The sequence below is a fragment of the Meles meles genome, chromosome 1 (assembly GCF_922984935.1).
Source record: "Meles meles chromosome 1, mMelMel3.1 paternal haplotype, whole genome shotgun sequence".
Taxonomy (NCBI): Eukaryota; Metazoa; Chordata; class Mammalia; order Carnivora; family Mustelidae; genus Meles; species Meles meles.
In genome coordinates, this window is record NC_060066.1 from 98,304,086 (window position 1) to 98,329,647 (window position 25,562).

Genomic DNA, 25,562 nt, shown 5'->3' on the forward strand with positions numbered 1-25,562 from the left:
GGCGCTTTCCTTCTTCTGGATAGAAAATGATTCACTTTCACCCCTGTAACTGTACGCTGCTGGCCGCGAGGGAGCCGCAGCAGCACCCCGGGCTCCCAGTCCGTGCCCGCGTCCCGGGCTTTGAGCACTCTCCGCCGCCGCTGGGGTCTTGCAGGGCCCTGGCCGCTCGCCCGGATTTTCCTCCGAAACTGGCGAGTCCTGCCTGGGAGCGCGGTCTCCAGCAGCGCCCTTCCCCGCCCACTCACCACCCACGCCTGGTGGGGTAGGTCGTAGAACCGAGACTCCCCAGTGCCCACCGTTTTCCGCTCACTCCCCGGGACGCGGAGCACAAAGACCCCGCCCTCAAACGCCCACCCGCGCAGCTCGCTCCTAGGCCCCTACCTCGCCTCAGCTGGGGGAGGGGAATCGCTACGCACACCCACCCCAAGAGGTCCTACCATCCCTTCCCGGGGGCGCGACGTCCCTCCTAGGTCCCCCGCGCCCACGCCCCCTTCCAGTCTCCGCAGTCTGGCTGCCGCGACACGTTCCAACTTACCTAGCGCCTCTCGGAGAGGGCGGAAGATTCAATCGCCCGGGTTTGTTCAAGAAAAACACCCGCGGCGCCTGCACCTTAACCCCTTGTCCAAGGGTGCGCCGACAGTTCAGTCCATTAGGTTTTCAAGAGCGTAACTGCCGACACCCAGTCAGACCCTCCAGGGTGCATGTGTAGGCGCTTCCCGGTCCCCCGCCTGAGTTGCGCTTTTCTTAAAGGGAGGTTCTGTGATTCAGGGAGTGTCTCGTCTTCCGTCCTACCTGCGCTCAAACTGTCTGTCTCGGGCGCCCGGGCCGGTGAGAATGCCGGCGTTTCCACAGCCTGGAGTTCCCCAAATCTACTTGAGGGGTCAGTACGCATTTTACTCTTGAAGGGCTACCCACTCACTGACCCCAGGCCAGAGGTTGAATCGCGCGCACGTCCCGCTGGATCCGGCAGCGGATCCTGGTGACTGGGGGCCCCTCTTGAGATCCAGTCACACCCTAAGCCCATACACCCCCAAAATACGCACTGACTGACCTACCGGGCAGGACCCGTGGATGAGCAGACTTCTGCCATCGCGGCGACGACCAGAGAGCTCCAGGTCCTGCCCTGCGTGAGCGTCCCGCTTGGCCCCGGCCACTTCCCAGCCCGAGGCCTTGGAGTGAGTCCGAGAAGGGGAAAAGGGTTTGAAGATGCGGGGTACTCACGATTTCACCGTCCGCCGGGCGAGCGGGAGGAGAAGCTCCGGCCAGCTCGCCTCCGTCGGCCGTGCGCATGCGTCTCGCGTGTGCCCTTTTTTTTTTTTTTTTTTTTTTAATTACAATACCAACTGGTGGCCTTACTACGCCCGCGATTGCTTTCCCCGGTGTTCGTTTTCTTTTGGCTCTCGGTCTTTCCTCTCACCTTCTCCCTCTCTCACGCTCGCTCAGCTAAACCTCCTCCCCGCCCCCTCACTCCCGCCTCCCCAGCCGGGCTATCCCGGTCTCGCAGCCTTCTTGCGGCGGCGCGCTCCACTGCGGCGGGGGCTGGGGGGAGCCCGGCTCCAAGCTGGACCCGGTCCTCGGCGGACTGTAGCCCCCACCTCCAGCCCGGAATTAGGCAGAATCCAGAGTGTGGGCGTTAAGCCAGGCGGGCGTGAAGAGAGTCTGCAAGACCCCCTATGAGCTCCCTCCCTTCGGCGCGCGGGGGCTGAGCGAGACTCGGCTGTGCGGGAATGCGTGCTCAGACCTTGTGAATGAAGGAGGGTGGTGGGAGGTGCAAGTGTGAGTGTGCCGGGGGGAGGGGGGTTGCCCCGCGCGCGGAGGGCTTGCTCTAGCCCTGGAGAGTCACGCCACGGACTACCCCGCGTCTGGAGGGCAGCCTCCTACCTTTTCTCTTTCTCCGGTTGCCACTCCGAGAGCTGCACCCGTCCCGCCCCGGTACGGTTTCTGCTGGTCCCTCACTGGAAAGGAGTTCCACGCCCTCTTCCTGCTGCCGGAGCCGGAGGCCCCACTAGGTCGGGGAGGTGGGGGTAGGGGTGGGAGGGTTGGCTAACTCCGGATTTCGGATCCCGCTGAGACTTTTGGCAGCTGCCCTCCGTCCTCAGAGGCTCCGAAGTGCAGGGGTAAGGAGAGGGAAAAACGCTGCCTCCTAGCTCCGCGGGCACAGAGCACCGCGTGTCCCTATTGACCCCGCCGTGTGCCCTCGAGAGCGAGACGCAGACCGACCGCCGGAGCCCGGCGCGGGAGCTCGGAGGGCTAAACTGAAGCTGGAAGCTGACCTGACACAAAAATAACATCACGTCATTTCCTCCCCGGCCTCCAGAGCCTGCAGTCGCTGAGAGGGCAGGGGAGTGGGAGCGTGAGGACGGGGCGGTGGCGCATCGAGGGGGAGGCTTGTAGGAAGGGGGTTGAGCTACACCATTGGGAACCAGAGTTTGAGAAGCAGACTCAGGAAGGGCAAGGACTCTCTCCCGCTCCCACAGTTTCCATTGACACTGGAAGGAAATGGTCCAGTAAAAAGTAGCTTCGAGGGTCTACTGCGGAAAGGGGGTGTCAGGCGAGGCGCTGGCGCCTTTCCTTGAACTAGCTGTAGCCTCTCTTGCCCTTCCCGCCAAAACTCTCTGCCCCTTCCCCTGCCCCCTCCCGCCCTAGCCCCTTGCAGGCTGGAGGCCCTGCTGGCCTGACGTGGAGTGGGTCAGTCGAGGTTAGGGAAGAGCAGGGGGTGCTGGTGCCTGGGTGAGGCGGGGGGTGGGGCGTGGTGGAGACAACTATACTTACGGGCATGGGCGAGCTCTGCTCAGCGCAGGCGTCCTCTTCTCTGGGCGGGCGTCCCCCTGGGGGTCGGCTGGGCAGTGTCAGAGCTGACCCAAGAAGGAGCAAGAGGCGGCCCGGTCGCTCCCCATACCCCCGCGAGAGCCCAGCTGGTAGGGAGCAAGCGAGAAGCCGGAGGGATATGTCCGGGCGCCACTGGGGACTCCCAGGAGGGGATGCCGGAGAAGATGAGAGAAGCATCGCGCGAGGCCAGAGAGCTTGCTAAAAAGGAGACCGAGCAGCTTCGGGGCAGTGGGCGAGTCTGGGAGCTGTGCAGGGCCGGCGGCAGGAAGGGCAAGAGGTAAGGGGTGAGAAACAAAAGCAACACACCATTACTGTTGGGTCTAGCTACAGACTGAAGAAAATGTGTATTTAGTATTATTTACTGCAGCATTTTGAGGCTGTACTTGGGGGTGTAAGAGAAGGTAGTGAGAGCAAAAGGAAAGGCCTTTGGTTGGATTCTCCTTCTCCTTTCTCTCCTTTCCCCCTTTCCCCCCTTCTCCTCTCCCTTTTTCTAACTCTGCACTCATTGTGGTTCTTGGACCAGCAGCTTCAACGACAACCAGGAGCTTGTTAGAAATACAGAATCTGGGACCCTATCCTGAACTTTAGCGTCAGAATCTGAATGTTAATGTTCCCAGGGGGTTCATATGCACCTTAAGTGTGAGATGCAATGTATAAAGGTATCTATATTCATACTTCTTGGTTCTTGGGATTTTCTAGTGAATGAACATCTAGTTCACTTTTGCAACTCTTGCTCTTCTCTGGCTTTCCCCCGACCTTTCCCGCCTCCTAAAGTGCCTAGAGCTCCCCTGCTGAGGCACTGAGGTTGGACTTGGTTACTAGGTTCCAGTGTGGGAAGTGTGTAGGAGAGAATCGATTAGTGTCAGAAGACTGAGCAATCCCAGACGTAGGCTGGGTGGAAGAAGGAACTGGCTGATTTGACCTGGGTTGTGCTGGTTGGTGTGGGTGGGATACCAGGACTGTGTTGGGTCTCATGAGTGTGCACTATGCAGGGCCCCTTTCTGCACGCTGTGTGTCCATCTTATTCTCAGGAACATAGGGCTTTACACCTTCCACTTCTTGCTTAGGATATCTAAACGGTCAGTGTAAAGGTAAAATTATCATTATTTTCTTTGAAAGTAGAGGGAAGCATTAATTTAAAAGTCAGAAGCCTGGGGTTCTAGACTGAGCCTTGCAACTAACTCCACAACTAACCTTGGGAAAATCTCTTTATTCTTTTAATTTATGTGCTTCATTTCTAGAGTAAAGGGATTGAACTCAGTGGCTTCTTAAGGTCACCTACCTTGTCAAGCTCTCATTTTTGAGCTCTTAGAACTTCTTGGTCCACTAACATTTAGAGAAGCTACAATCCAGAACCTAACTCAGCCAATTCAAACAGCTCCCTCAAGTAAAACAAAAAGACAATTTAATCTGTGGGAAAAAAAAAAAGGGTGGCGGTTGCCAAGAAGATTGAAGGTGGAGGCGGGAAGCAGAGAATAAAAGTGACAGGGAGGCGAGGCGCTGAACCTGGCTAGGCTAGCGGGGCGGGAGTCCCAAGGGCGCAGCGGTCGCTCTCCAGGGTCCTGAAGGCGGGAGAGGCCGAGGGCGGCCTTCCTGGGCTTGGCTAGGTTCCCCATATCGGCAGTTGGCAGCCCCGGCATGTTTTCTTCAGGCGGTGGAAGTCTTGGGGGAAGCGACTGTCGGGAGGGAGGGAGGAAACCTAGCAACCCATTCTCATTCATGAGGCCCTTTCTGGGAAGCCGCCGAACGTGTTGGCGGATTTGTCTTTCGGTCGTTTGTATGCGATCGGGGAAAGAGTGGAGCTTGGTTTGCATTTCCGAGTAAGTTCACAGTTTCGCTTCCCTTATACCTTTTCCTGGAGAATGGAGTCTTTCTCCTAGTATTTTCATTCTCCCAGTTCAGATGCTTCTCTCCCCTCCCCCGCTTTCTGGCACCATGTGTTTATTTTAGGGGATGACCCTGAGAGCCGGGGAGGCTTCTGGAGAAGTGCCAACAGCGCACTCGAGGCGGGGGGAAAGGAGAGATTTGGAAAACGCTCAGAACCGGCCTTAGCGCCCAGCTTTCGTCTCGCCGGGGAGGAGGGCAGGGGACCAGGCCCTTGCTCTGGGGTCGGTGTGTGTGCTTCGCGGGCTTCAATAGAGCTCTGATGCCGCGGGCAGCTGGGCTGGGGCTGTTCGCAGCTAACTTCGTGCGCACCTGCCTGCGGCCGCCTCCGCGTCTGCCCCGAGTGCGCTGCTGGATGGCAGCAGAAACCTAAGGGGTTGCGAGCACCGAGGCCTCAAGGACACCATGCAGAGGAAGTCGAGAAAGAACTGGTTCAGCCCCTGGCGACCCAGAGCTTAACTAAGCCCACCTGCGACCCTTCCCAACCAGCCTTCATTCCACGGCTTGAGCAAAGCTTAAATCCCTGAAAATGAATAGCAGGCATACTTCTGGGTCGCATGCCGCACTCCTAGGGCCCCGAAGGAAGCTTCAGGGAACTTCCGTGGGTCCCCGAATTTTCGTCTCCAGCTCATATTTTCAAAAGGTTTCTTGCGAATATGTGAACCGGTAACCTGACCCTTCTCTCTTGTCCCCTCCCAAGTCCTTCTTCCCAAGTCCTTTGCACGCCCCTTCCCCCGGGCACGCTTCATTAGGCATTTCGCTTCGGTCCTTTGCTTCAAGACAGAGACGCTTGTGAGGAAAATAGTGGAAATGTTCAGACAGAATAAAAGTCTCAAACTCAGCCCCAGAAGCACAAAGCCCCGGCTCCACTGCTCCTTTGGAGACATTCAGCTTTTACCCTTCCCTAGACTGGTCTTTTCTCTCAGGATCAGCAGCCTACTCTCCAATTCTGGCTGGTGTCTGGACACACTCTGCAGTCAGAGCAAGTCTGGGCAGGGGCTACAGGCTTCCCTAATAAGCAGGGATCTGAAGCATGATAAGTGCAGCGTGCTGAAATCTGACTTCCTCTGGCCCTCCTGGCAAGGACAGAGCTCTAGGAGTATCAATGTACTACAAAATTTGATCTGAGAAAAGTTATCTGAGGAAAGACCTTCAGCTACTGGCAGTGTTCCAGAGATCCCTGTCTTCCTTTTCCGCCAGATTCTAGATGACAGTCTGAGGATTTCAGTAATATTAGCCACAAAACAGAATCATCTTGGAATCTGTATTCCTGAAAGCACCACTCCGTAAGGATCCAGAAGACTTAGGGAATACTTTATAAAGATCGAATATCCACTACTTAACGAATCATATTGTCTTTTGAACCATACAGAGGAAAAAAACCACCACACCCAAATGTACAGAAAAATCTCATCCCTTTAAAAGGCAAATTGAAAATTTTCATTCACCCCTCAATAGCCTTTCATAAAAGAAACATCCATGGCAGGATTAAATACTTAAAAAAATATTTATTTTTTAAATTTCTTTTCAGTGTACCAGAGGATTAAATACTTTTAACTAAAAAATTCTCAGAGCTTTTAGAATTAAAATCACAGAATGGAATTTGAAATTAGATTTAATTTTATGAAAGGATCTATTCCCCCCCCCCCGACTCTTTTAAAAAAAATTCTGTTTACTTTAGTCTAGGCATATTATACGTTTTAATTTTCCATTATTTGGAGAAACAATTCCTTCACTTGGATATAAGAATCCAATTGGCAGTGATTTACAACTCCACTGGCAAGTCTTTGCTTGTGCTGACTATAAAGCATGCAGATTGGAAAATGGCAAGATATAATAGGCAGATCGTGGATATTAGAGTCACAGGTTAATATTAGTTTGAGGCCAACCAAATTATTAATAACATGCTTCTATTAGGGTTCATTTCAAATCTTGATGTTCTTAGTGAAAGTACAACTGTTAAAAAGAATATCTCATAATTAGTTCTGATTTCATCCATTCTTTTAATAACTTTTTAAGTGGATCAATGCCTAGGACTTATATGGAGGTGTTATAAGTAGAATGTTACATAATGAGCATTGATAGTGAGGAAGGTGGGACTAGGAATGGAAGTGGAGGGGACCAGAAATAAGGGCTACTTAGGTGACATGTATGTCTGGAAAAGGGAAACACTGACGGTTGTCTCCTTTCAGAGATAACTGGACCCTCTGCCTTCCTGCTGGTGTTGTTAACTGAGTGAGGGGCTTAAGATAGGAGTTGGGTCTTTATTGAATATATATACATATATTCGTTTGAATTATATGCAACACTGAACTCTTGATTTTCTCTCCCAGATTTTCTCCTCCACTTCAGTGAGTAGTAACTTGATCACTTTGTTCAGGTCAAAAACACTGGGGTATCCCTGCTTATATTCACAGCTATCACTCTGTGTTATTGACTGAATTGGGTCTCCCCCAAAATCATATGTTGAAGTTCTAACCCCCAGTACTTCAGAATATGGCCTCTTTGAAAATAGGATGGTAGACCGTATAATTAGTTAAGTCATGTTAGAATAGCATGGGCCCCTAATCCCATATGACTGGAGTCCTTCTAAAAAGGAGAAATTTGGACATGAACACATGCACCAGGAGAATGCCATGTGAAAATGAAAGCAGAGATGGAGGTGAAGAATCCACAAGCCAATGAATGCCAAAGATTGCCAGCAAATGATCAGAAATGAAAAAGAGGCATAGAATAGATTCTTCCTCCAAAGAAATCTGGCTACAGGATGAAAACATAGAAACCCTGCTTCCATTTTCAGCCTGTTGATATACCCCACAGATTTTAGATCAAGGATGAAATATCAATTCTTTTTTTTTTTAAAGATCTTATTTATTTATTTGACAGATAGAGATCACAAGTAGGGAGAGAGGCAGGCAGAGAGAGAGGAGGAAGCAGGCTCCCTGCGGAGCAGAGAGCCCGAAGTGGGGCTCGATCCCAGGACCCTGGGATCATGACCTGAGTGAAAGGCAGAGGCTTTAACCCACTGAGCCACCCAGGCGCCCTGAAATATCAATTCTAACCTGAATTTCCAACCTGCTGGTTTGCCCTACAGATTTGGATTTGAGACTTGCCAGCCAACACTACTGAATGAGTCAATTCCTTAGCTGAATCTCCCTCTCCTTTCCCTACTCCTCTTTCCCTCCCCTCCCCACTTCTCTCTCTCATCATCATCTATCATGTACATGTCTTGTAGGTTCTAGTTCTCTAAAGAACCTTGACTAATACTCTCTGGTACAGTTCTTATCATCATTAACCTGGACTATTGAATTTTCTTCCTACTTGGTATTTCTACTTCCCTTTTTCTTTATTTCCCCTTAATATTGAAAACAGGATTTTTCTTCGGCTATGTCACTCTTTAACTCCAGACTTTCTATTGGCTTCTTATTTCAGAGTAAAAACCAAAGTCCTTACATTAGCCCTCAGTGCACAACATGAATGGCCCCGTCCTACCATGAAGATTTCTTCCACCTATGCAGCTCTTCTTGCAATATTGGTTTTGCACAGCACTTTTTTCCATTTGGCATACTACGTATTTACTTCTTTATATGACGAAAGTAGTAACTTTTTCTCTTTAGTTCATTGATATGTCAGTAGTGTCTAGAATAGTGCTTGGCCCTTAAAGTGCTCAATGAGTATTTTTTGGGACAAATGAATGCAAAAACAAGCTCAAATATTAACCACTCATAAAAAGGAATGGAATTGTACATGCTACAACATGGAAATCTCAAAAACTTGCTAAGTGAAAGAAGCTGGACATAAAAGGACAAATATTATATGATTCCATTTATCTGAGGTACCCAAAATAGGCAAATTCATGCAGATAGGAAGTAGAATAGTGGTTACCAGGGGCTGGTGGGAGAGAATGGAAAGTTACTATTTGATGGATGCAGAGTGTATGGGTTGAAGGAAGAGTTATAGAAATAGACAGTGGTGATGGTCCTACAACCTTGTGAATGTATTTAATGTCTCTGAATGATGCATTTAAAACTGGTTAAAATAGTAATTTATTTTATATTATTTATAATTTCCCGCAGTTTAAGAAAACATTAAAAACTCTTCAAGGTGTGAGCTCAGAGGAGCCCGAGAATGTCCACCCCGCAGGGAAAAACAGCTGAGTAAATCACTCCTGATTCAAATGCTTTGATTTTTGCTTCCCTCAGCTAAAAGTGCTTGCGAGATAGATATTGCCAACTCCCATTCTATTCTAGAATGTATGGGGACACAGATTGTGATATGTAGAGGTAGAAGGAGAATAGCTAAAGCTGGGTCCAAGAAAGGTCTTGCAGGCCAATCATTTCTTCATCCTTTCAGCAAATATTTATCATGCGTCTCTTAAGTATCAGGCTGCTCTAGAGGCTCTGGAGTCAAAGTGAGTGAGGAAGAAAATGATCTGCTCTTATAGTGTGGTGAAGGAGGAGGTAGTAAGAATCTATGTAGCCTGAATAGGACAAGTAAGTCATGGCAAGGATTTTGGATTTTATTTTAAAAGCAATCAGAAGTCACTGAAAGGTTTTAAGCAAGAAAGTGACAAGATCTGATTTATATTTTTAAAAGACTTCTTTGATGCTTTGTATTGGAGTGAATTGGAAGGGGACACGCTTGGGAATAGTGAAAACAGGAGACTTTGCAATGGTCCACGTGGGAAAAGTTGATGACTTGGACAGTGATGGGGATAAATACAGAGAAATGGACAGACTGAGATATGTTTTAGAGAGAATTAACCGCACTTCAGGTAGATTGGATGTGCAGGCTGAGAAAAAGGGAATCAAAGATCTTACCCAAAAGCAAAAATGAACTTTTGGGACTTCATCAAGATCAAAAGCTTCTGCACAGCAAAGGAAACAGTCAACATAGCAAAAAGGCAACCCACGGAATGGGAGAAGATATTTGCAAATGACAGTACAGACAAAAGGTTGATATCCAGGATCTATAAAGAACTTCTCAAACTCAACACACACAAAACAGATAATCATATCAAAAAATGGGCAGAAGATATGAACAGACACTTCTCCAATGAAGACATACAAATGGCTATCAGACACATGAAAAAATGTTCATCATCACTAGCCATCAGGGAGATTCAAATTAAAACCACATTGAGATACCACCTGACACCAGTTAGAATGGCCAAAATTAGCAAGACAGGAAACAAAATGTGTTGGAGAGGATGTGGAGAAAGGGGAACCCTCTTGCACTGTTGGTGGGAATGCAAGTTATAGCTTACTATACTTCAGGAATAGCTTGCAATTGCACTGCTGGGTATTTACCCCAAAGATACAGATGTAGTGAAAAGAAGGGCCATCTGTACCCCAATGTTTATTGCAGCAATGGCTACGGTCGCCAAACTGTGGAAAGAACCAAGATGCCCTTCAACGGATGAATGGATAAGGAAGATGTGGTATTATGCCTCCATCAGAAAGGATGAATACCCAACTTTTGTAGCAACATGGATGGGACTGGAAGAAATTATGCTGAGCGAAATAAGTCAAGCAGAGAGAGTCAAGTATCATATGGTCTCACTTATTTGTGGAGCATAACAAAGAACATGGAGGACATGGGGAGATGGAGAGGAGAGGGAGTTGAGGGAAACTGGAAGGGGAGATGAACCATGAGAGACTATGGACTCTGAAAAACAACCAGAGGGTTTTGAAGGGGGGGGGGGAGGTGTGTGTGTGTGTGTGTGTGTGTGTGTGTGTGTGTACGTGCGCACGCCTGCGTCCCTATGTACATATATTTGTATATATGTAGAGTATCTCTAGGAGGATACAAAGAAGCTGCTAAGACTGAAGAATGGTTGCCTTGGGTGGATCAGGGAGTAGAGGTTGGCGACTGGCCAGATGGAGACTTAATATATTGTATACACTGTAATGCTCTGTATTTTTGTAATAGAGTCTGTAATAAAGACTTGGCTTCTTTTCTTTCTTTCATTCATTCTTTCTTTCTTTTAAATGCTTAACTGCTGACAGCTTTCAGTCCCCACTACTCTCCTTTCCCTTCTGCCTCATATCCGGGCAAACTGATAGGACAGCCTCCATGCTTTCTCCTTTGGCACCTGCAGGGAGTTCAAGCGATGTATGTCTTGGCTCTTGCAGAGGAGAAACCTCAGTTCCAGCCCCACCATAAAATTCTAAGCCATTCTCCTCCTTCTGTTCTCTTCAGCCATTTTTGGACCTGTTAGCAAGCAACTGATGGCAGCTAAATGTAGTTACATACCTTTGACCACATTCTTTCTCTTAAACCAAAATTCCAATTTCCCTTCCTTCTCACACCCAGCAAGTAATGAGAATTCCATGACGAGCTTGCTTCCAAACTACCACCAGAGATTGAATTCCCGACTTCAACTCTACAGGCGTTGGGTCCATTGATCACATGGCTGCTCATTCTCTACTTTGCTTAGTAATACAGTTACTTCTCTGAGATCCTAAAAGGGCTATATAGCTTTATAATAGCCCGATTTACCTAAAACTAAAGAACAGTATTTCAAGCACCAACAGGGAAGCCCCTAAAATTTTAGATACTGAAGAATACACACCAGAGTGAAATTTCTGGGAGAATCTGCCTCCCGGGATGTCAGACACCTTTGGTAAGTTAAATCCTTGGAGTGCAGAATATTGTTATTCTGAAGTGAAATACAATATAGTTGAAACTCTGTATAATTTATAAAGTTCCTATTTAATTATTTATTTTTTTCAAGAAAGCTTCTAGTCTTCGTGCAGCCAAGCTTTGCACAGTGATTGGTAGAGTCCAATATAATTGTAAATCATACATGTATTTTTCAGATCATATGCAGTCTCTCTTAAGAAGATATGGAACAGGTCAACAAGGGTTCCTATTGTAATGTTTCATCCTAAGGCTCTTCATGGATTGGTGTTAGTGACTATGAGAAATGAAAAACCCTGTCATTGAAATCCTAAGAGCTGGTGGAAGCAAACAGAATCTTGAACATCGTAAGCGTGAGAAATGCAGGAAACGGGGCTGCTCGCATAATCCGAAGTCGTCTTTTTCTTATGTTGTCTGTCTACAAAAGTTTCCAGCAGAGCTGCCACTTGAATGCTAACATTTTTCAGGGGTTCTGTTGCTCCCCTGCGGTGCCTGAGGGGGCGGGGGGGGGGGGGGGAGGGAGAAGGTGGATAAAATCAGAGCAGTGGAAGAGCCGCAGATGGAGGAAGGGGTGGCAGAGTCAGGAGACGGAAGTCCTACCAGCCATATCCCTTGTGACTTCGGGTAAGTGTGTGCTCACTTGGGCTTTTCCCTTCCTGCTCAGGGAAAATGTCTGTACATTTTCCTTTCCTGCACAGGTGGATTTAGTGAAGATGGTCTCTAGGGCTTCCAAAGAGCTGATTTCTGGGTTCAGTGAGGGACCATTCCCTGATACGTAATCGCTTTCCATTGTCCTCTCTTGGGACTCCCTCCCCAAAGGAGGAGGGATGGGCACACACACACACACACACACACACACACACACACACACACAGCTCTCACACACACTAACCCTATACCTTAGAGAAGAGCAGAATCCCGAGGGAGCTCTGGAGCCCAGCATACCTCCCCAGGCAAGCACTTATCAACATCCCCTCTGTGACTTCCCCAGCTCACTTAATTAAATTACAGCGTTCCACCTCAGAGCCTGTGCAGCGCTTAGGTCCACTCTAACCTGTTCCCCACCCTGCAGAAGGAGGGATCTTTCTAAAAGGTAAGTTTGATCACGTTACTCACCCCCCTCTTCCCCAACCAATCACTGGCTCCTCATTTCTCTTTAGGCTCTAATACAGCATGTAGACCTTTTATGATTTGATCTGTACTCTTACCTACCTTTCTTTCTCACTCTTTGTACTTCAAGCTCCAATCACATTAAGGTTCCTCAGTTCCTAAAAATCCCCTTGTTCATGTTCATTCCTGGCTCTTTTTATAAATTCTCCTTCTGCTGAATCATTACCCATTCCTAATCTGCTTCTCCTCTTTTATCCTAAGGCCATCTCTTACTTAGCCTTCAAGTCTCAGCTTAGATGCCATTTCCTCCAGGAAGCTCTCCCAGGTTGGGCTAGCTGCCCATATACTTTCTCTTGTCACAACATTTTCTGCACTGAATTGTGATAGTTTGTGAGGGTCAGGACTTTGCCCTTATGCAGACCTGTGTCTCAAAAAATCTAAAGCACTACTGAGACATAATGTGTGTTCAATCAATAGTTGTAAATGAATGAATTTAGACATGATGTGATCTGGAGCTGGTGAAGCTGGTAATGTGTATATCAGGTTCTATTATGCTATTATTTACTATGCTATTTTCTCTGCTTTTATGTATATTTGACATTTATTGTGATAAAAACATTAAAAAAATTTCATTTATTTATTTGAGAGACAGGAAGCATGAGTTGGGGGTGGGGGGATAGAGGGAGAAGCAGGCTCCCTGGGATCATGACCTGAGCTGAAGGCAGACACTCAACTGACTGAGCCATCCAGGTGCTGTAATAAAAAGATTTTTTTAAAACATGATTTTTAACTTCTAAACAACATACCTCAAATCTTCTTAATTGCAACAGACAAGAGAGACAGCAAGGTAGAAGCTGCCACAATTCCACGTGCAAGCCTCCTAAGCATAAGGTTTATTAAAATGCCTGTTCAGAGAAGGTGTGATGCGAAAGGGAACACAGGCAGTTCTTCCTAGAGGAGCCGGCCTTCCATTTGTCCCCATGGTCCCAGGCCGGATTCAGCAATTTCACAACTGGTATAGCACAAAAATCAACAAGCAAGATGGCAAGAACAAGGGGGAGACATTGTTCCATCCAAAGTGGAAATTTGTGACAGGGCTCAGGAAGGCAGCATGAGCTTTGTAGCTTTTCCAGTGGTTCCTAATAAACCAGGCTTTGTGTGAGTCTCACCCAGGCTGCACAGGGCCCTGTACTAAGGCTTTCTCTTTCCTCTGGCTTGGCTGCTGGGAAAACTTATTAGCTCTCACTGATTTCTTTGAGTTGGACACCACTGAATTGGATTGCTTTGCTTTGCATTTTATTAAAAGGGGTATTTTTCTTGAAGAAGCTGGAAGTTGGCACAGACTTGGAATTTCATATTTTGAGACCATTCAGAATCCATAACTATCATTAATTTCCTTCATGGCACTTGAGACATTTGGCTGAATAAAGATTCTAACAACAATCTTAGCTTAAAGAGGTAGAGAAACTCAGTATTTTACCCACGTGGTGGGAATAAAGTAGGAAAATAATACATTTCTACTACTAATCAATTAGCAAACCAGTATTGACTGGGCTTTTAGATGTGCCCAGTAGGAGTGAGGCTCTACCTGTAGATGGGAATAATTAGATTAACTGTTCTGGGGGAAACTGGGTACAAATCAAGCATGGGTTCCTCAGAACAGCAGCCCAGGACCAATGGGAAGCCTGGACCCATGGGTGCAGATTGTTTTTTAAAAGTCAAAGTATCTGATTAAAAAAACTTATAAAATTACTTGCAAGAGGTATTATTGTCTTGATTTTATAGATGATAAAACCAAGACAAAGAGAATTAAACCTGACTTGGACCTGAATTCAAAAACCAGTTCCGGCCAGTACAAAGACATTGCTTTTATGCCATCCTATTGCCTGGTTTGCACACACAAAAAGATGCACACGACTGAACTTCAGCTGGGATAAAGGATGTCTTCAAGGAATCAGATTTCTGTCAGTTACATCGGAGCCTCAAGCTTTACTGGCTTGAGATCCTGCAATACTGCAACGTCCACCAGGTGTCAGCATTTACCATTCTTTCACTCCCTTAGGCCTTACTGTTACAAAGTATGAGGACAGAAAAGCCCATGGATGCTGCTGAACCCTGAATCTTGACTCCACGCAAATTTGAAAATGTCATGAGCCCTCTGTTGCTCTGATTTTCTAAAACCCAAAGGTATCCGTTTTTTTCTTCTCTTCTTTGTGGTTTCATGTATCTAAAACCCAGTTCATTTCTGATGGATGAGCAAGCAGAGTTATAACCTGGCCTTTGGCCAAGACTGCACAGAAAAAGAGAAGGTTTTGAAAGTGCCAGAGGATGCCTGGAATGCTGGGCTTCTCTGTAATCAACAGCAGAAGACGGTGCCAGATGCGGCTGGGATTTGGACCAGGCTGGAGTGTCCCAAACACCAGGTCTGTCTTCTGCTCAGCTTCCACATATACCAAATTACACTACTGCAAGGTCATCCTTGTGGATCTAATATTACCATTCCCTGTAGATTTCGTGAGTAGGAACAATCTAAGAATTCCTTTATATCTAAGTGCAAATGAATTTGGACTTTATTTTTTTTTTTTTCCTAATGGGAGAGACCAGGCCAGAATGAGACAATTAGGTGCCTTGGGGATACCTGGAAATGTAGGGGAAGGGTCTAGGATGAGAGGTAGAGGAAGCAGCGAGGGTTGCAAACTTCTGTGATCTCTCAGGCTGATCCAGGCTAACGGACATGGTGCCTGAGAGACCTTCTTTTGCTTTCTGTCCCTCATACCATCTGGATCTTCAACTTGCCCATCTCAAATGTTGTGAAGAATAAACAGAAGATAATGATTGGTCCCCCAAAGCCTGGACTCCTTCAGGGGCCAACACATGATGGAAGATGCTGCCTTTCTTTTCCAAAATTGCCACTTTTGCAAAGGTGAAGCTTACTGACCTTAATGATACCAGCAAGTTGTTAAAAATAGTTAGTTGGCCTCTATTTTTAAAGAGAAGACAAACATGAAAAAAGGAAGCCATAGTTGTTGGCTTTTATTTGCTAATCATATGCTTGTCTTTCAATCTATCAAACAAGTTCTGTAACAGAATTTATGTAATTAAGTGCTTAAGCTCCTTGGATGATGCTGCTGGTAGAACAGCTCTCACTTCAACTGAAAACTTCAAAATTATACCCTTTGCATATGTGACATTCTGGGAAAATTGTCAGAAAAAAGTCTTAAAGAAATGGGGTCCAGTCTAACTTGCAGAAGCAGAGAGAGCAGATTTATTACAGAATGCAGAAATGTGTGAAATTAATATCAAATGCTTTGATAATTTCTTCCTAGTAATGTTTTATTCATTCCATTTGGTCATTTCTGCTCAACTATTCTTTCACAACCTCAGGCAACCTTTAATGACAGTTTATAGGTAAAAGTATTCATGGAGAGACACCTGGGTGGCTCATTCTTTAAGCATCTACCTTCTGCTCAGGTCATGATCCCAGGGTCCTGGGATCGAGCCCCATGCTGGGCTCCCTGCTCAGCGGGAAGTCTGTTTCTCTCTCTCTCTCTCTCTGTCAAATACATAAATAAAATCTTTTTAAAAATATTCATGTAGCTGTGTGTTTGGATTACTGGATGACCCACATTGACTCGAGGGAGCACAGAGGATCACACAAAAACCTCACAGTCCCCCAGGTCTGGTGAAGGTGGGCGTTTGTCTGGTGACTCTAGATTTCAGTTACTTTGGGGCCTGCCCACAGATCTTTGCTAAATTGAGGATAAATGGAGGAGATGTGTGGATTTATCTCTGAAATGTGATTATAAACCCTGCAAGTGATAGATACAAAAATGCCAGATTTCAAACGCCTAAATTAGCACTATTTCCTTCGAGTGTCATTGTTACTGTGGGAGGCCATATGCTGGTTCAAAGTTGCAGTCTCTCAAAACATGCTGGTCAGCTCCTCTAAGATGGTCTCTCAGCCTATAGAAGGGCCAGAACAGATTGGTCCAGGAGTGGATACTAGACCCATACTGGGCCAGATTCTCTCTCTTGGGAATTGGAAATGAGAACATGGAGATGCAGTGATGGGAGTCTGCTTTTTGGTGCTGAGCTGTCTTTCTAGCACCTTCCGCGGACTCCTAGGCTCAGGTTCCTGAACGGCCAGACTCCTGCCTTCCTGCTGTTTCCTTTTATCTTCTGGTCACACACAGTTTGAACAGGCAGTTACCAAAATGTGTTGAGATTATGCTTATGATATTTTAGTCTTATTGCAAATAAGAGTCCTTGGAATGCTCTATCACTTGAAAATGAATCCTTAGAATTTTTAAGGCTGAGAATTCAAAATTATGTAAGCACAATATATTCTTATGGGAAAACATATCTGGTTACATCACTGATGTTAAATTAAATTCCTTATGTAGTCTGCAATCTGGGTTCCATTCTTGAATATTTGAAATATATTCCAATAGTCACTGCACATTTTAAACTATATATTATCTGTCAGCCTGTGTGCTTCATTTTAAAATTTCTTTTTCAGTCATTTTATATGCAGTGACTATGAAGCCAGTCTGTGGACATTTCTAAAATAAACTTCCAGATTACAAGCCTAATCTGAATTGCTTTTACCCACAAAGCGGAAATACATGGTTCGTATAGAACCTATGACAACAAATTTCCTCTCAGAGGCTCCCAGTGGTGTGGTGCATAAACAATGAATCTTGGAACACTGAAAAAAAAAAGTAGAATTTAAGATGTTAAAAAAAAAAAAAAAAAGAGGCTTCCAGTGAAGTTCATCTACATCTTTGCCTTCCAAGAAGGCAAAACTTTAGTGTAAATTTCCAAAGATATTTGCAGTGATTTTATGGTTTTGTGAAGGCTGGCTTGATTTTTTTTTTCTAAGTTTATTTATTTTCTTTGTAATCTCTATAAACCGAAAGGTGGGGCTCGAACTCACAACCCTGAGATCAAGAGTCACATGCTCTTTTGACTAAACCAGCTGGGTGCCCCAAGGCTGATTTGATTTTGACCAGAAAGCCAACAACATGACTTTTATGAGATCTTTTAAATAGGGGAAATGAGACTGAGACACATATTTTTTCCTAATCATTAATTAAACATCTGAGCATTATAAGATTTATGAAAAAAAGCCTGAACCGCATAATGAGGCCAAGCAGGAATTTCACAGTATATTTTTAATACTTCTAGACAGGATCTTTGCCACTTTTATTTTATTTTATTTTTAATTTTTACTTACTTATTTATTATGATTTTTTTTTCCTTAGGATCTTCTGCCATTTTTAAAGATTTTTCTGAAAGGTCAAAATCAGTTGTGCTATCCAGTGAATGTGTGAAGTGTGTGCTAACAGCTCCCACTCTGGTAATAAAGAGATAAATGGGAAGTTGTACTTAGGTATTTGTGTGTCTATTTGTTGTTTAATTTCAAAGGGTAAATTCTAAGCTCCAGCCTTTGAGATTTAAAAAAAGTCTTTTTATTATGTTAATTTTCAAATAAAAAAAACCCCCGCAGAGCAAATACACTCAGCAACTCTCATATCCATCACTCAATATCAACATATTGCCAATTCTGCTTCATTTCTTACTCCTCCCTACTCCCCAGATCCCCTGTTATTTTAAAGGAAGTCGAAGGTCATATGTCATTTCCTCTGAAAGCATTTCCACTTGCCTCTTTGGGACTCAAAAAAAAAAAAAGAAAAAAAAAAAAAAGGCAGAACCACAGTTTCTTCTGACTTCCTTTTACCGGACAGGATGAGTAGAGCAGTTGTTTCTCCTTTTCTCCCTTCCTCTCTTTGTGTCTGTGAGTTTAATTTGGAGCTGTAAGACTCGTCCCTCATTCATTTCTCCATTCTTTTTAGAATATAACCCAACTTTTAAAGAATAATCACATTTTGCAGTTACTTTTTACATCAAATATCTCCATCTGAGTGACTGTTTGAGTAATTACCATCAATCCTTCTTAACTGTGGCTTCCTTATTTTTCATTGCTCTGAAACATATTTCATGTGACTTATTGCGGAAGTGTGGCTGTGTCATAATCTGTACACTTGCATATCTTAAATGTCTTTCTCTTGAGTTAGGGCATGAATGACACTGGCTTATGAATAATTCTTGGGACATAAAAATTTTCTCCTTAAAGCTCTCTTGCTATAATTCAATTATTTTCAGTTATTTAGTCAGAGGACTATAAGGAGAAGATCCTTCTTGTTTCTTTTTAGGTAACCTTATTTTTTCCCCCTCTAGATATTTACTGAAATGCCTTAATTTTAAAATTTGAACATTCTATGAGGGTATTTCTAGGGTTAGATCTATTTTCATTAAATTTGCTTATCACAGTATGTCTTATTAGATTATTGTCTGAAATCTTTATTACACTGGGAATATAAAATCGTGTTTAAAGAAAGCTTGATTATTGCTGTTTCACCTACTCAGATCCCACTTTTATCTGTTTCCTTTGTCTGTCCCTAAAGTGAGTTTCCAAGATACGACCTTCCTCTCTATTATGTCTTCGTAATTTTAGTTTCTTTATCTTTCTCCTCTGCGTTGTGATCAACTTTCTTTTCTTCTCTCTCTCTCTTTTTTAAGATTTTATTTATTTATGAGAGAGAGAGAACACAAGCAGGGGGAGCTGGAGAGGGATAAGCAGGCTTCCCAGTGAGCAGGGAGCCTGATGCGGGGCTGGATCCCAGGACCCTGGGATCATGACCCAAGCCGAAGGCGGACGCTTAGTGATTGAGTCACCCAGGCACCCTATGACCGACTTTCTTAAATATATTTTTCTATTTTTTTTTAAAGATTTTTATTTATTTATTTGAGAGACAGAGATCACAAGTAGGCAGAGAGGCAGAGAGAGGGAGAAGCAGGCTCCCTGCCGAGTAGAGAGCCCGATGCGGGGCTCGATCCCAGAACCCTGGGATCATGACCTGAGCCGAAGGCAGAGGCTTTAACCCACTGAGCCACCCAGGTGCCCCTATTTTTCTATTTTGACCTTAATTTTTGTGGCATCCAATCAGCTGTTAAATCTCCCTCCCTCCCTTTTTAAATCAATGACTAAATGTCTTATCTCCATTAAAACTTACTTTTTTGTTTGACAACTCTATAACTTCAGAAATGCAACATCTCCTTGAATATAACACAGGTATATATTATTAAAATTCTCCCTCTGTTTTCTACAGGAGTATGCCATGGTGGTACAGTCAACACCAGCCCAGAGTCCAAGCTGCCAGTAGCAGCAGGAAACATTCTGACTCAGTAGGCAGAATTTCCCGACAGCGATATAGACATGGGGCTGCCATGACACTTGGTTATGAGTAATCCTTGGGACATAACTTTTTTTCTTTAAAACTCTCTTGCCATAAATCAATTGTATTCAGTTACTTAGTGATTCAGAAAATTATAAGGTAAGAAGAGAAGCACTATATGGGTTTTCCCCTGAAGCGGTAGTGTCCTGCCCTTGCATAATTAGGACTCTCTGTGGCCTGAACCACTGTACTTTGGAAGTCAAGAAGTATTGTGCTAAGCGAAATAAGTCAGAGAAAGACAGATACCGTATGATTTCACTCATAGGTGGAACTTAAGAAACAAAAAAATTAACAACAATAATAACATTATTAATAATAAAAGATAACTATACTCCTTTTTTGCCTCATCTAGGACACAGCAGATATGGGAGGATTGCCAATTAATATTTGCATGCTAACTGTGGGAGATGTAATCACGACGAACTTCCAACTGAAACTTTTTCTGAAGAGGTTTGTGAGCATCTCAGGTGTTAAACTAATTACTACAGAATTCTTTTCAGAAGGCCTTAAAAAAAGAATAAGAACAAAATTTGTCCTTCTTATTGAACTTAACTCACAAATGGTGGGAGGACAAATTTTCTCTTCTGAATACATTAATGTTAAGGTATTGGATACCAGAAGCACAATTCCATTTTACTAAGATTTTTTTCTTCTTCTTCTTTTTTTAAATACTTTTGGATAAAAATGGACAATATCGATAGAGGGATTTGACCTCTTGTCAGTGTGGCTTTAATATTTTCTCTCTCATGTCTGTCACTTAGGAAGAGTGGCCCAGAGGATACCCTGCCTCCCACTTGCACTCCTTGTCCTAAATGAAAGGAAGCAAAAATCCTGATGGAGGAAAAAATTCTGCTGGAGATGAGTGTGTGATTATGTGGGTGGGGGTGTTAATTTATTTTGTAGTAAATTAGTGACCCATGTTGGGGCACTTCGGGCTGAATGCACAGGGAAAACACTATTAAGAACATTGGCTTCAGGCCTATGAAATTATTGCCTACTTTCTAGATCACTATCAGAAGCTATTGAATTAGTAATAAAATCAGTACCAAAAAACAAAACAAAACAAAACCCTGGGTTCAAATCACCATGCAGACGATTTCACACATGTAACCAACAGTATTTCCAAACCTGTTTTCTCATCTCCAAAACAGGTCTAATGACACCGAGCCTACTGACTCCGTGAAATTGGTTAAGGACCCAAATGAAAGAACAACTGAAGAACCACAACAATAAATGTAGGCAATACTGTGCTGGTATCATCAGTCTAACTGCCTTTGTTTTCTTTTAACTTTTTATTTTGAGATAATTAGAGATTCATCGTAAGTTCCAAGAGAATGTGCAAAGTGTTCCCAGGCACCTAGTGCTCAGTTTTCCTAATGGAAGCTGCATGGCTTTTGTAGAGTATCAGACCCAGGACACTGATATTGGTACAATTCATAGAGCTTGTTTAGATTTCCCAAGTTTTACAAGCACTCGGTGTGTGTGTGTGTGTGTGTGTGTGTGTGTGTGTGTGTAATTCTAAGGAATTTTCTCACATCTCTAGGTTTGTGTAGCCATCACTGAAATCAAGATAAAGAACTATCCCACCTCCCCAAAGTTCCCCCATTCTACCCCTGTGTAGTAACATCCACCACCTTCTCTGTATCCTAATCTTTGGCAACACAAATCTGTTTTCAACTTCTACAATCTTATCTCAAGAATGTTATATAAATGGAACCACACAGTATTTGACTTTCACTCTGCATTGTTCCCTTGAGATTTATCCAAGGGACATGTATCAATATTTCATTTCTTCTGTATATCAACAGTTGATTCTTTTTCGTTGCTTCATAGTATTTCATAGTATGGATGTACCACAGTCCTTCATTCATCCCTTGAAGGGCTTCTGGGTTTTTGGTTGTTTTTGGTTGTTGTGAAGGAAGATGCTATGAATGTTGGTGTACAGATTTTGTGTGAACCTGGGTTCTCATTTCTCCGGGCTAAATGCCCAATTGTGAAGTGGCTGGGCCCTAGGATCATTGCATGTTTGGTTTTGACCAGACTTGGTAAGACACTGCCAAATTGTTTCCCTGACAGGTTGTACCATTGTGCATTCTTACTAGGAATGTATGGGTGATCTAGTTTCTCTATATCCTTGCCAGCACTAGGTTTTTGTCAAATTTTGTTTTAAGTGGAGCCCAATGCAGTGTTCGAACTCATGACCTTGAGATCAAGACCTGAGCTGGGATCAAGAGTCAGATGCTTAACCAACTGAGCCACCAAAGCACCACTCACTGGTTTTCATTTCATTTTAGCTATTCGATAGGTGTGTGGTGATACTTTACTGAGTTTTTAGTTTGCGTTTTCCTAATGGCTTTGATGCTAACAATCTTTTCATGTATTTATTTGCCATCTGTATGCTCTGTGATGGAATGCTTGTTCATTTTTTTCGCCCATATTCTAGTTGGATTTTTTGTTATTTTATTCTTGAGTTTTGTGATTCTTGATATATTCTAAATATAAGGCCTTTGTCAGATAAGGGTTTGCAATTATTTTCTCAAAGTCTGTAGTTTGTCTTTTTAATCCTCTTAACAGGGTTTTTGGCAAAGCAAAAGTTTATTTTTGATATTTTGAGATTCAACTTATTAATTTTTCCTATATAGACTATACTTTTGGTGTCTTAAGAACTCTGCTCAGCTTTAGCTCACAAAGATTTAATTTTTTTCCCTAAAATTTTATAATTTTACTTACAGTTGTACATTTTATAAGTCCATGATGCATTTTGAACTATTATCTATATAATGTGTGAGGCTTAGGTGGAGGATTTTTGAAGGTTTTTATCACTGACCTCTGGACATCTAGACACATTCTAGCCCATGCTCTCCCTGTTTACTTTTCTATATTTCTAGACATTATTTCACTTCTCTTTTAAATTTCATCTCTCTCACTCTTTCATTAGGCCATTTTCAGTTGTTTTACTCCATATCAGTCATATATCATCTCTATTTCTTATTGCTTTCCTGATCAAAACAATGTAATCACATAGCTATAACCTACTATTGACATGTGTCATACCGATAATATGATAATTTGATAATATGTTGATATGTTTGTCTTTCCCAATATATTGTAATTCTGCAAAGAGGAAGGAGCATATCTTTCTCTTTCTCAAAACCTAGTCCAGGTTTTGTAAATAGTAAGGATGCTGTGCTCTTTGTAGAATAAAAATGAATTGAATTCTATCATCCTTATATATGTTAGAAGAGGATATGTGTATCTATATCAGATGCAACATAAAAAGATTTTTTTGAGGATGCAAAAGTGAGTGGCGAGGCCAGTAGCAACCCAAATGTATCACTCCTGACTGCTCGAACCTGCTGTTGACAGGCTGGAACCTGTTTAGTTAGGTGAGTGAGGTCAGGATCACAGGTTGGATTGCCCAGTGCTGGCAGTGCATTTGATTCCAGGACGGTGTGGGAAGATATACTGCTGATTCATAAAAACTTTCCCAGTGTATTTGCCTATGATTCTGTCTAAGCATACCCCTCGACACAGTTAGAACTTTGAAATTATATGTGTGTACACATAATATATATATGCACACACAAACATGCCTATGTTGTTGTTGCCGTCTGTTTTCTCAGAGTAGCTCCAAATTCCACCTTTCAGAAATCTCTTTTGCATGGGTTCCATACATTTAGGTGTAGATGCCTGTTAAATAAGGACTTCCAGCCAGTGTATCTATTTCATTTTGGTTTCCTAAAGACCTAGGGCTCAGGTGATAATAGGAGGTGTGGATTATCGCATATTATTTGTTCGCATCTGTCTTAAAGCTCAAAACTGAAGGTCAGTACCTTTCTACATTTTTCTTCTTCCTGTGCTGATTGGTTAAAATAAGATGTCTGTTAATAAATCATGATTATTACCAGGATATGAGCCAAGGACAGATCAATTTTTTTTTGGTCTTAAAGTATTTAGATAGGTTTGCTGTAGTATGATGTAGTATGTAGTGTGTAATTCTGAGCTCTGATTATTGGTAGGCATTAACACATGCCCATCCTCCTCCACTCTGAATAACCTTTTAGAGATGATTCTATTCATAGTTAAGAGGATTTACAGACTTAAACTGCAAAGATACTACACTGAGCAGGGACATTGTCACTCTTTGGGGAAATAATGTTATCTATTGGTAGAAATTCATGCTTAGAAAATTCACCACAAGAAACTATGAATTTAGGAAAAACATCCCTTAGCTTCTTAATATTCTTATGTTCCTGTATTATTTTATCAGTTTTTTTCCTTGAGCAATTTTTGTAGAAAGCAGTCTGTAATTTTTCTTTCATTACTATAAGGGATATAATTTTTATTTCAGAGAAAAACATCTGAGCCACAATAGCTGCAGAACATCAATAGTCAGAAAAATCTATGGCTATGTCTCCTGCTTTTTAAAACATTACTTCCTGAAGCAAGCAAGCAAGCAAACAAGCAAACAATAAATACGCATTTGTCCAGACAAGGGAAGCTGTTTATGTTGAAGAAAACTGGACAGATCTGATAATTATTATCAAGGTTCTAGTTTTTCTCTTGGGGTTGGCTTGAACATTTGATAAATCCTCAATAAGACAGAGGAATGATACTATGAAAGCTTGCTTATGGTTTTATATTCTTTTGGATAAACCTTTTCATTGTCAAGTCAGGGTCATGGATTGTGGAAATTGTCTTACCTTGACCTTGGTGCTGCCTTCATTTTCCACGGTTTGGTGAATGTTTGCTTTATATCCCTCAGCCCTAGGCAGGGGCAGGAATTGCTTCCACGCAGATGGCCTGGAGAAATGTTTCTGGAGGCACTCTTGGTTGTCTTGGGAAGGACTGGGCATGTTTTCACAATAAAGTTCCAAATGAATCCTGCAGCCTGATGTTAACAACACTAGCCCAGGGTCCACTCTATTTCTCTTCGTTCGGCTGATGCTGGGCCGTCTGTCAGTCAGTTGGGATACTCCCTGGAAAGTTACACTATCTGAAGCAAAAGGATTATCTGTTTTGTGGATCAGCAGTTTATCTGCTAGTGTTCTATTCCAGGTAGAGCCTGCTATTTTTAAATGTCTAGGTATGTTATGACTGCCCCCTACAGGCAGCAATGAGCTCTTTATTCAAATTTAATCCTAAATCAAAATGGAAAGAAATGATATAAGAGATATATTCTTTAGGATATAGTGACAAAGGGAATATATCATTTTGTAAAATTCTGAATTAGTCATGTTGTGACAGGGACTAGTACCCGGGCTATGCAATACAGAGGCAGGTGGTCCACTTAATCTATGTAGGTTTTTTGAAAGGTCATTTCAGCAGCAGTCAGCTTTGTGGCTAGAAATGTGTACTAAACTCATACCCAAACTTAAGACCAGGACTATTACACCTTAATTGATATCATGTGGGATTAAATTGATTTTTCTAATGAAGTAATTAATCATCTAGTGATTAAGCCAAGAGTTGTCTTCTAACATGGTACTTCACATTTGTAAAGAGCCTTATAAATAAAGATTATTAAACAGAATGCAAAAAAGTAGAACATAATATCTTTCTCTCAAGGGATACCTAATTCTCAAATAGGCCTTGCTGGGTCACAGAGGTAAAGGTGTAGGTGTGTATTACTGGGGGTTATGAACTGGAAACGTTTCCTTTTGTAAAATGACCCCAAACCTCCAGAATTGGTATACAAAATAGACACAATCCCTATCAACATCAGCTTCCTTTTTTATTTTCTTTCAGCTTCCTTTTTTTTTTTTTTGCAGAAATTGATAGGTTGATTTTAAAATTCAC

At 43.3% G+C, this 25,562-nt stretch overlaps 1 protein-coding gene across 1 annotated transcript in view; it reads right to left on the reverse strand.

The window, feature by feature from the left end:
• Nucleotides 1–24,619, reverse strand: part of RGS20 (regulator of G protein signaling 20) — a 73,782-nt gene extending 49,163 nt beyond the window's left edge. The window contains 3 exon segments of the mRNA XM_046017955.1: nucleotides 2,773–2,981; nucleotides 2,984–3,074; nucleotides 24,467–24,619. Coding sequence (XP_045873911.1) covers nucleotides 2,773–2,981; nucleotides 2,984–3,074; nucleotides 24,467–24,619 — 453 coding nt within the window.
• Between the last annotated feature and the right edge of the window lie 943 nt (nucleotides 24,620–25,562).